Genomic DNA, 12,298 nt, shown 5'->3' with positions numbered 1-12,298 from the left:
CTCTGCTTCATTAATCGGCCAACGCTTTACCTAGAAATGCTTTTAATATGGTCTGAATATAATAAGCATAATGGCTTGTGCTGTTGTTTAAAATGCTTTAATTTGCCGGCACACAGATATGCATCTGTGACCATTAACAGTGTGTGCTGGTCATTTTGTTCACTTACAAGTAATTTGAGCGAATTGGTTGCAGCGGTTATATTGGCGGAGATGGAGAAAGAAAGAAGGAATGAAAGAAGGAAAGAAATGGAGGAAGGAGAATACAGAAAGATAAATATATAAGGAGAGAAAGAAAGAAAGAGGGCCACGAAAGAAAGGCAGGGAAAGATAAATAAATACATACATAAAGATGCATAAAAAAAGAAGTAGTGGAATATACGCAAAATGAGGGAAAGAGGAAAATGATGGAAGGAAGAAAAAAGAAGGGAGCAACAAAATAAAGCGAATAACAAATATAAGGAAGAAAGAAAGAAGAAAATAAGGCTAAATTAATAAGGAAGAATGGAAGGGAAAAAAACAAGGATGGAAGCAAAGAAAGAAAGAAAAATGGAAAAAGAAAGAAAAAGAAAAAGAGTGAAAACAAATAAAGAAGAGTCATAAGAAGGGAAAAATTAAAAAGTGAAATAAAGGATGGAAAAATAAATAAATAATGGAAGGAAGGAAGGAAGCAAAGAAAGAAAGAAAGAAAGAAAGAAAGTGAAGGAGTGAAAAAGAAAGCAAAGAAAGAAAAAGTGAAGAAGGAACCTTGGAAAGAATGAAAATGAAAAAGGGAAAAAAAGAAACACGGAAGGAACGGAAGGAAGGAAGCAATGAAAGAAAGCGAAATGAAGAAGGAAAGGTAAATTTAAAGAAACAAAAATGTGAAAGCAAAGAAAGAAGGGATGTAAGGCCAAAAATTATAAGTGAAATAAAGGATGAAAAAATAAAGAAGGAAGGAACCAAATAAAGGAAAGAACAGAAAACGAAGAAGGAAAGGAAAAATAAAGGAAGTAAAGAAGGAAGAATGTAAAAATAAAGAAATATGGAAGGAAGAAAAAAGATAGAAAGAAAGAAAAAATATGGAAGGAAGGAAAGTAATAAAAGAAGGAAGCAGCAAAATAAAGAAAAATAAAGAAGGAAAGGGAGCCAAGAAATGAAATAAAGATAAAGGAGAAAGAAAGCAATAAAAGAAGGACGCAAAGAAAGAGAAATAAAGAATGAAAAAAGCAAAGACAGAATGAAAGTGGTTACATGATAGAAGTGTTGAATTCCATCTGTCCAGTGATCCATGCAGAGAGAGAAAGAGAGAGAGAGTGAAATCTCAGGCCAGGTCTCCTCTTGTTTCATTCCTCCCTTCATGAAACCTCACGAGTGTGTTAGTTCATTCTGAAGGATTTTCTACTGGAACAATATAAGCTTTGTTTTTAGATAACAAATAATGACCCTTAAAACACACACATACCCTATTATTATGTACCCACTCAAACAAACACGGTCTCTCTCAACCTGCTGGCAGAGATGACAGATCTGTTCTTCTGTATTCGCGTTCAGCTTGTGGCTGTCGAAGAGAAGTGAAGCCGGTGAGGTTATTGCATTTTAATTTCCCTCCACTGACACACATACACATGCTCCCATTGAGCTGCTCACTCCTGCGGATTTAAAGGTCGGCCGTTATGTGACTGCTGGACCAGTGTAGCCATCTGATTGGACGAGCTTTCGGACGCTAAAGAAGATCTAATCTAGCTGTGTCTGATCTGATGAGTTGTGTACGTGTGTGTGTGTGTTGTTGAACCGTCCGTGGCTCTGAATTTAGAACATTTAGAATGATCGCTGACCCAAATCTCATAGACAAACATGCACATCCACAGAATGATTAAAAATGTTTGGTAGCTACAGGAAGCACATTATACGTCTCACACAAAGCTGTTTTTCAGATGCTCTTTGTTTTAGGAACTCTTCAGTCAGAGACTCAATAGGAACAGCGCTGAGATCTGCTGGCTGTTATGTAAAATGCTGTCTTGAAAATCAACTATGGTCATGAATGGTTTAAGTCTGTTCATTGAGACTGGATTTTTGAGACTGGATTTTCTCAACCCGTGGGACGTGTAGTGAGAACCTTTAGCCCGGTTATGGTTTGTCGTGTTGGTGGGGATTATCATCTCTAAAATGTGGAACAAAATCTGGTCAACCGTTTACAGTTCTGTGAGAGAGATATTATTTATATTCAATGTTTTTCAAAATTTTACTGTCCAGTCCACGCTATTGGCAAGCCAAAACACTATCAACATTGTTTTTCAAGAAAAGTAAACAAACGTATCTTAACATCAAACTGACTCGGATATTATCTGATTATTTGTCATGGCCCATTTAAAAAGGGCTATTCCTATTCATAACATCTCGTTGGAAAATGAGAATTATATGTTAAAATACTAAACAAAAACACTGTGTCCTGTCTGTGATCTTTTATTCGAGATTGTTTGTGTGTGTGTCTATGTACAATATTTAAACAAATGAGAAAGACATGAGACAGATCAATGGTGACCGAACAATAAGTGTACAGCTACAAACAAAGGACTGATGTAAACACGTGCACACACAAAATAAAAAACAGCTACATGTCCGTCAACAAGACATGCTAACTGGGACGACACTATATTTATTGTGACAACGCTGAATTTCTTTGTTTTTCTCTTTCACACATACTGTGCGCACACACGAACACGTAGAGGCTTTCACAGATGGTAAATCCCCAGCTCCTGTGTGTTTTTTGTTTCATAAAATGTGTGTTAACACCTTTTTATAAATTCCAATCAGTTTAATTTCCCCACGTGGTCATTGAGTATGTGTTTGCGTGTTTGAAAGAGATTTTTTATAGAAATACTTGGAATTTCTTTTCAACAAGAATCGGACTGAAAACGAGGAGCTTTGTGCAGCACTTAGATTACAATAAAGTTGAGAGCGAGACCATCATTTTTTTGTGTACAGGGGCAGGAACCTATTAAGACCGAAATGTTCTGACCGGTTACAATCCAGCAATGATGCAGTGACAACAGAATGTGGCCGCAAAAATGCTTTAGAGCTAATCCATCCCTTTGCTAACAGTACACAGGCGGGATTACCCTGCCTGTCTGGAATGTGTGTTGTGTTTTAGCCTCGAGTGTGTGCTGTTGTTAAAATTGTGTCCTTTGCGCAGGAGTCTGGAGGGTGTGTGTATGCCAGTGTGTGTGTGTGTGTCTTGTCTTCAGAGCCATGCTGTGTGATGCTATTTGGTGGTTGGCACGGTGACAGGTTGGCATGGCACTCCCGTAAGGAGACTGGCACTCAGCCTACCGCCATACATCTCAATCTGCATGACATCATAGCAGCTCCTAGCAACCACACACATCACCCCTCCCCATACACGCCCACAATAGGCCATTCACAAGAACCGGACCCTGGCCTTTTCTCTCTTACCGGAGTCTCTTTATGAACACAAATCTTCATACTAGTAAATTATTACCTAAGAAAAGAAACGAAAGAGTCTAGTCTCGAGTGAACAGTGGAAAATGAAGGAAGTTAAGGGTAGTTGTATCGGTATTCACCATTTACTCATGTAATTTATGTTATTCCAAGCCTACATGACTTTCTTTCTTCTTCAGAACACACATTAATATATTATAACATTGACCCGCATTGTATGGACACAAAGCTACAAAAATGCTACTTTTGCGTTTCACGGAAGAAAGAGTAATATACAGGTTTTGAGCAGCATTGGATGAATAAATGACAGAACTTTATAACGTACATATAAAGAAGACCTCAGTTATTTTGTGCGCTTAAACTCACACTTGCACTCTCAGCACTTCTCACTCACACCACGTAATGAGCACAAAACTGATGGGAGCTAATAATGTGTGTATGAAAGCGCTTGTGTGGGTGTAATTGGTGGTTAAATTGAACGAAGGTGGATCACCCGCTGTGACAATATCAGTTTATTTAACCTCATAATGGCAGTGCGTATATATGTGCGTTTGTGTCATTAATCAGGGTCATGTTCTCACACTTTTCTCGGTCTCAGACGCACAGCGGAAAAGCGATATGGCTCTCAATACAGTGCGATGTGTTTTTGGCCTGTCTGTGGTTCCATCACTCACACATACTGAGGATTATTTTGTTGGAGAGGTCCATGCTTCAGGGCCTACACACGAAGAGAAAACGCATACACATGGCTTCTCTTACTGCATAGCCGTGTGTGTGTTTGTGCATTCCCATGAGATCAGATTACTATCATAGGGACTAGTAACAGGAGAATACACTGGAGCTTTTTCATCTTGTCCATATCCTGAGAGAGACAAACGCACACACAAATGTGAGTTTGTTTTTAGACGTTGCTAAGGTAATATTAGGTTGCAAAGTAAGTACATTTGATTTAGGGGCGAAATCAGCATTTCCTCAAGCAGAGGCCTTGTGTATATGTTTGTTTGTGTGTGTGTGATTTATAGAGGTAACTTAGGGTTGCCTGTTCCTGCTTTGGTCGTGCAGCAAGAAGTCCAATCAAAAGTCCTATAAATCTAACTCTAATTTGTCCAGACAGTCACAAAACTCTCCCTCTCTGTCTCTCTCTCTCTCCAGCCACTTCTAATGGAACGATGGAAGGGTTGGAAAACAGAGAAGGTGGGGTTTGTAGCACGAGATCCATGAAGATCATCATGAAAGTGGGCCAAGGTGAGTTACACACCCCACACGCTCATTCTTTATCTCCAGTATGTCCAAAGGTAAAGTCATTAAGCCCCATTTAGTGGAACATGGAGTCAGCTGACTCATTAACAGCCAATTACATTGCAGTTAAACATTATACAAGATGCATTACCTCATAACGTCCTCGCACGTATACATACTGTTTGTTAAACGTGTACACGGAACACACGCCCCCTCATTGGACTTTAACTGTTTGAAAGAGGAAGTTATTTGACATAAAAAGAATACAGACCCCAACACGAAAATCTGAATACATATGTAGTTCTCCTTATGTTTTTAAAACACCACTGACATTTTCGTAGAGGTTATTTAGACTTAATTTGTTATGTGTGTAATTCTATGTTTCCAGACCCAAATGCACCAGATCCAGATTTAAAGGACCTCCCAGACCCAGACCAGGACAATGAGATCAAGGACCCCACAACAAGCCCCTCCCGCAAGAGAGACAGAGATCGAGACATAGAGGACAACGGCTCCATAATGCCCGGGAAAGGTAAGGAAACAAAAAACGTCTGTGTGGCCCCATATGCGCTTAGATCAGAATTGTGACATGTTCCTATAAATGGCATTAAATATTCAGAATCCGAGTTCAGCCTCGGATCAGAAAAGCTATAACACAATTATCAAACAACAGCATTTCACCGAAAAGCTCCGCAGCTGAAATGCAGCAATGCAGAGCTACTGCCTCCCTCAGGCAGCTGCGTTTGTGCAGGAGAGCGAGCGACAGAAAGAGAGAGACAGAAGTTAATGTAGCATGTCTTTATCACGTCCTCGCAGCCATTAACCTACGGGAGGTCTAAACTTCATTAGGAGAGATAGAGAGAAAGAGAGAGGGATGCTTTCCCCGATCACTAGGAAAAAACAGAAGAACAGAAAGACACACACTGCGTCAGCTTGAGGTCAGATTGTTCTACTCAGAGAAGAAACATTACACTCCGCCAGGATACAATATAAAGCAATATGCCGTGAGAGGTCATTCATTACAGCGATTTTACCACAGTAAGGTGGTTTGAGGCGGTTTAAGAACACTCTTTTCTCATGATAAAACCATTGTGCGTGAACTCGAGTAGCTTATTGCTTTTAGAAGACGCCATCCGCATTATGATAAAAAACGATGTTCAATAAAGAGTTACATTTATTATTAATAATTACCAGAATAAACACTTCCTCTGCCAAGCAATATTGTTTATTGTTCTAATGGCTGGCTGTTGCTAAGCAACGTGGCAACTTGCCGCAATAATATAAAAACTATCCGGTCACAGGTGAGCGTTTATAGTAAATTTACAACCGATTCAGAAAGGGGCTAATCCATTCCGATTATAGAGTCTGAACTATCTGCTTTATGAAGTTTTATACAAGCTTTTTGTCAGACATGACATTGAAACAATTTACCAACCAAAATAGTACCGGAGAGATGATGTATTTTTGTTGGCCAACCTGTAAATTAGCGCCACACTTGTTCCCTTGACCGAAAGCCTAAGGATTTTTCCCATAAACCCTGAAAGATCGCAAAAAATTAAACTCTGTGATTAACAATGTTGAATGATACTTACACGATTTGTAATCTTTACAGAATAACACAATATTTGCTATTTTTGAAACCTTAATGCAATCAGCAGAAGTAAAACCCTGTTTAAAAAAAACAAATATGCTGGGTTAGGTATGTTTTGATGCTGGTTTGACCAGCTTGCAAAAAGTTTTTAGAAAGGATACGATGGTGCGGTTGAACACCCTGGTGTGATGACACAAGAGTTGAACGATGGCAGCTGAGAAGGCCATTATTTGTGTTCTTTTTTAAGAATTTTCGAAGCGTGAAGACATCGGTACAAATACAAACGTTGCGCACCGGTTTGAGCTTGAACATGCCCCACCTAACGGCCAGCACATGACAAGTTTAAACCAGCACAAGAACCAGCATATGCAGTATTTTTCAACAGGGAAAGCTAATACGACGCTATAAACAAACTACACTATGATCGCTCGACATCAACTCCACCACCACCAAGCCTCCGACAACTTTTTCAAAGTTTTTCAAAAACGCGTTGCTTGGTAATTTCACCGTAAATGAATCTTGTTGAAAAAAAACTGCATATGCTGGGTAAGGTATGTTTTGATGTTGGTTTGACCAGCTTAAACCAGCTCAGGACCAGCACATGACCAGTTTAAACCAGCACATGACCAGCAATCGTGCATCAAAACATACTAAACCAGCATATGCTGTTTTTTTCAGCAGTGCGATCCACATTTTTGAGATGTGTGTCTATGTGGCATTATGTGTGAGATTTATATGCACAATGACGTCTAACGTCAAGGATGTAGTAGCTTTTAGCAACTTGTTAGTAACCGCTGTTTTTAAGACATGACCAAGCTTTTAAAATCACAAGCGGGTTATAACTGGTTTTATGTCAGAATAAAATGTGAAAAAACTTAGAGGTTTGTTAACCAAAAACTCATCAAATGGAACCGGAAATGCAAAAATGCATAACAAAATACGTATTCTCTGCTATACTCTATTGTTTTTTTTACTTAAAGAAATGGGTTTACAGTGTGTCGTTTCATATTAATAGCAAACAGTTCAGGTCATTTGTAACCAAATGTTGTTTCATGTAGTAAACAGCAACTGACATAAAAACGGGAAAAAATAATTACAACACTATGATTGTCTTTAATATTTTTCACTTCATTCCAATATTTTTATTTCATAATTTTCTGGTTATTCTTCGACTGAATAAAAGACAGGATATTTTCTTTTGTTGACCATTTTTATGTCTCTGATTTGAATGACTCTTGACTCTTAGTTCAGGTCAGATTACTATTCTAGCAATTTAATATAACCACCTATTATTATTACTACCCTTTAGTTACTTACATGTGTTGCTTAAAGTTTGTGCCTATGTCACTGAGGTACATGTCAACACGTTCGACTATCCAATGCTAGCAGTGCTGAGCGCACTAAAATTGTTCATAAATCACCGTTCATTGCGGGACTACAGTCTGACAGGGTAATTTCAATCTGGTCCTGTGTTATTTAGCTCCGTCGCACTGTTAAATATACTTTGACATAGCAGATATTATTGTCAGACAAAAATGCGCCTGTGGATAATGTGTAGTTAGGCACAGGATTAAAATAAAACAGCTACATACGGTAGCCCGTTCAGCTGGAAGGCCAACAATAAACTCATTCTACCGATAACAAGTTTTATTAACTTTAATAGTAGCTTAGTGCCAGTGTTAACAAACACAGAGGTTTGTTTCTATTTAGTTTACTGTGGTCAGTTGTCTTTGTCTCGGACAACAGAGAGCAACTCTAAACACTGTTAATGAAGTGTGTGCTCAAGTGTGTAGCTAGTCTTTTGTTCTTAGTAATAAAATGTGAGGAGAGAGGGATGTAATGAAATAAAAAAATATGGTGTTCACAATGTCTTTCGTTCTCTCTCAGGCACGAGAAACCAGGAGAACAATTCTGGTTCGGTGGAAGGTATTTTTGGCTCTAAACCTGCGCTCTTCGCTGCCATCGGAGCGGGCTGTGTCATCTTCCTCCTCATCATCATCATCCTCATCGTCCTACTCCTCAAGCTTCGCAAGAGAACCCGCAAGCACTCGCAGCCCAGGGGCGCGACTTCCCTGTCGCTCAGCACTCTGGCCACGCCCAAAGGAGCCACCCAGTCCGGCTCAGAACCAAGTGACATCATCATCCCCCTGCGGACAGCAGAGAATAACTACTGTCCGCACTATGAAAAAGTGAGCGGGGATTATGGGCACCCCGTCTACATCGTTCAGGAAATGCCCCCCCAGAGCCCAGCCAATATCTACTACAAAGTCTGAGGGAAAAGGGAGAGAAGTGACCGCAATAAGAACATGTTTTTGTAAGGTATCCTGAATCTTTTTTCCACTACCCAGCCCTGTTTGCTACATGTCGGAGATGAGGAAACGAGGAGCGAGAAAAGACTGCGCAGATAACGCACATCTCGAATTTCCTTTTTTCTGAACACTGCACTGTGTGTATGTGTGTCTGCAGGTCTCTGCGCATTTATGCGAAACAGCAGAGAACCCCCCACAGTGTGTGTGGCACTCAGGCACAAAGAACAGCCTTTAACCGATCACAGTGGGACACTAGATCGACATCAAAATACAAGATGCTCTCATTTGTGTGTTTGCTTATTTTTTTGTCTCTTTTACATATCTCACTCCCACACAGTGTTTGCTTCTGTATCACCTCAATTCTTGTAGCTTTTAAACAGTGTTTCTGTCCAGAAAGTAACTTCTTGAACACTGTTATAAACTCATCTCATTTCCTTTTGTCTCCCATTCTACGTTTGAGGCAATTAAATAAAACATACCCTTGCATACGTACGTTGGTGTTCACGGGTCAGTACCACAAACAGCCTCTCGGTGGAAAAAAAGTGAGTGACAGAGAGAATTTAAAATGTAAGCCAGTGACAAATCTGTGTCAGCCCTTACCGAACTCCCAGAATGCTTTGCTAGATTGTGTTTATTTGAGAGATATTTCAGTTTAAATTCTCACTCCTCTCTGCAGAATACAAGTAGATATTTGCCGTGTTTTGTCAGTGATGCGTGAAGTGCAGAATAATATTTGTATTTTGTAATTTTTCTTCATCTTTTTTCTCTCTTTCCCAAAGTGTTTTGAAAGTCATTTTGTTAGGGTTTCGCCTCGACACCATGAGCCTGTGACCTATTTTCAGCCACAAAACGTGTATTTCATCGCATAATTTAGTCCACTTACATGTGTTTTTTGTGTATAATTCATGTCACACTGTCATGAACAGTATGAAACAGTCCCACACAGAAACCAAATATTCATAAACATAAGAAATACATAAAAAAGAAATTATGCCTTCATCTCTCCTTGCTCTTAGATATGCACATAAATGATCCCTATTAGCATACAAACACACTTATTTAAAAAAAAATATCAGAAATGGAAAACAAGCCCATTGTACCGTCACAGAGAATCTAGCGCTAGGTCTATTTTTATACGGACTGCACGTGAAATGATAAACAGTAAACAGTGGCGTCAGGTGTGTTTACGCCTATGCTAATTTGAAATTAGATGCATTTGCATCTGGCCTCAAGCGCAGCCAATCAGAGAAGGCCAATATTTCTCTGTTGCTTTCTCATGTTATAGATCTTTCGTTTAGAAATATTGCTGTTGTTTCTTTCCTCCCTCGCTTATTTTAGACCCGAGATCTTGTAAATAATGTATGTTGGGAAAAATTGTTGAATATAAAGCTCCGTTTTATTAAAGACCCTGTTAATGAAACTTTAATTAGGATTTTGAAAAATGCAAAAACTTTTGTAAATATGAGTCTTTTTTTTTTAAAGACCTTTTGTAAGTAAAATATTTCCTGTCTCGTGGTTTTCCTTTTTTCTTTTTCTGATTCGTTTGGTTGGTTTTTGATTAAGGAGAACGGTTTTGAAAGGTCAGCCTAAAGCAGCAGCAGCAAGTCCCTTCACACATGCGCACATGCAGACACACTTCGTCCTCCCTGTTATACAAGAGAAGGATGCTATTTTTGCTGTTATTTTGTTTTTACAAATAGAACCAGGTCAAATATTCCATGCCATGGTTCATGAAGGAGGAAAAGAAGGAGAGAGACTTATTACACAAGAGATGCCTGAACACACACGAATATATAAAAGCACCAGCAGGGTACATGAAGAGAACTAAACCAGCAACAGCTATCGCAACTAAGCGTGTGTGTGTGCTCGCCTGAACAGCTGTCCACGACAGATCAGCTCTTTATCATTTACATTGGACGAGCACTTAGCAGAAATTCATGACTTTGTTTTTGCCCTTAGAGATGCAGGGGCGGTTTGGCCTTGAAATCGTTTATCCCAGATTTAGCAATAACTGTGGTTTTCCCTTCAAGCAAATTAACAGAGCATCATCTGTGAATTTCTGTGCCTGTAGTTTTACAGAACAGCAGTAGCGTGACTGACGGACTGTTTCAGCTGGAGGGAATAATGTTCTGTAGCTTAGCCTACGTCTCGTTGACGTTGCGAGGCAGTTGCTCCTTGTTTCTTGACTGATTTGCTTGTACCATAAAAACAAAGGGAGATAAACCTTTTGCCATCACATTTGTCAGGTTAAAAGTTGATTCTGCTCTTATTCTGCGGTCAGACACCTGCGGTGTTGTGCGCTTAGTCGAACTGAGGAAACGGATCTTTCTGACATCTGTTAATGCCATTTCACCCAATGAGGTTTACCGAAGTCGACTCATTCGAAAAACCCGTGCATTTACACAAACACGCACACACACTGTCTTACTCTCCCCCTCAAGCACAGAGACAGATTGGTGGCGACTTTTGACCTTTTAAGGATTATCACAATATTATGAGAAAGACAAATCTAATGAGAAAACCTTTTCCCTGACCTTGATCCATCCCCATCAAATCACAGTTCATCCACTCTTTCACAATATGGACTTGTTCGTGGAGAGGGTCAGCGCGTCGCCTGGACCTCGGAGCGACTTCAGCAAAAACGCTTTTTTTGCAGCACAATGTTTTCTCCCTCTGTCCCAGTTTTCATTTTTTTTGTTTTAATTGTTATTCAGTCAAGTACATTATTATTGTTATCATTTTCGTTTACTAAGATTTTGTTGCAGATTTCAGTATTATTAAGTTTTGATGTATGTGTTGGCAGTGCTGGTGCCCCCCGGTGACAGCATTTCTTTAGAATTCACACAGTGTCCTCAGAGTTCCCCCATATATGACACTTCGCCAAGTCTCAACCCTCAGAAAGCATTTAAAAGGATAAATAAAGTTTTTTCCTATGGAAGTCGCTCTTCTCGTTTCTTCCTGAATGCTGAGTGGGTTTCTGTCGAATGTGTTTGTGCTACATGTCAATTTTTCGTCGCCGAATACGAATGAATACGCAAGCTGTGCTGTTATTTCAAACACAACAAGCTGTCTCGGCGAGTCACGTTCTCAGTGTCACAAATATTTCATAATGCTTTAGGTTATTTGTCCCTCAACGCTCGCACACAAACACCGAGTGTTTGACTTCAACACATCAAAGTTTGAGTGACTATGGTGTTGGATGGTCGATGGGGCGCACGTAAAAGAAAATTCACACTTCTGTATAGAATCTTTATGTGGATGATGTGTGTTATAGTTTCCTTCCTATGCATCCAGGAATGTTGCGTAACATATTTTAACTATATTTCTCATTTTGGAGCAAAATATTTTTTAAGACATTTTAAAGGGATCATTCACTCACTTATTTACTCACCCTCGAGTTGTTCCAAATCTTTATACATTTCTTTGTTTGATTGAACACAGAGAAAGATATTTGGGAAAATGCTTATAACCAAACCGTTCTTGGACCCCATTGACTACAATAGTAGGAAAAATTCCATTACATTTGATTTGTTCTGTTGAACAAAAAAGAAGATATTTTGAAAAATGTAGGACAGCAAACAGTTCTGGGGCACTTACTACTATGGTAGTCAATGGGGTCCAAGAACTGTTTGGTTACAAGCATTTATCCAAATATCTTTCTGTGTTCAACCAAACAAAGAAATGTATACAGGTTTGAAACAACTAGAGAGTTAGTCATTCA

The 12,298-nt window shown here is 39.3% G+C and overlaps 1 protein-coding gene across 1 annotated transcript in view; it reads left to right on the top strand.

Annotated features, from left to right (window-relative positions):
- efnb1 (ephrin-B1) overlaps positions 1–11,515 on the top strand; it is a 35,546-nt gene extending 24,031 nt beyond the window's left edge. The window contains exons 3-5 of the mRNA XM_056745767.1: positions 4,591–4,683; positions 5,066–5,209; positions 8,156–11,515. Of these exons, the coding sequence (XP_056601745.1) occupies positions 4,591–4,683; positions 5,066–5,209; positions 8,156–8,541 (623 nt within the window). The 3' untranslated portion in view covers positions 8,542–11,515. The remainder of the gene's footprint in view (positions 1–4,590; positions 4,684–5,065; positions 5,210–8,155) is intronic.
- Positions 11,516–12,298: the final 783 nt, after the last annotated feature.

The sequence above is a fragment of the Triplophysa dalaica genome, chromosome 4 (assembly GCF_015846415.1).
Source record: "Triplophysa dalaica isolate WHDGS20190420 chromosome 4, ASM1584641v1, whole genome shotgun sequence".
Taxonomy (NCBI): domain Eukaryota; kingdom Metazoa; phylum Chordata; class Actinopteri; order Cypriniformes; family Nemacheilidae; genus Triplophysa; species Triplophysa dalaica.
This window is presented reverse-complemented; position numbering and strand designations above follow the sequence as displayed.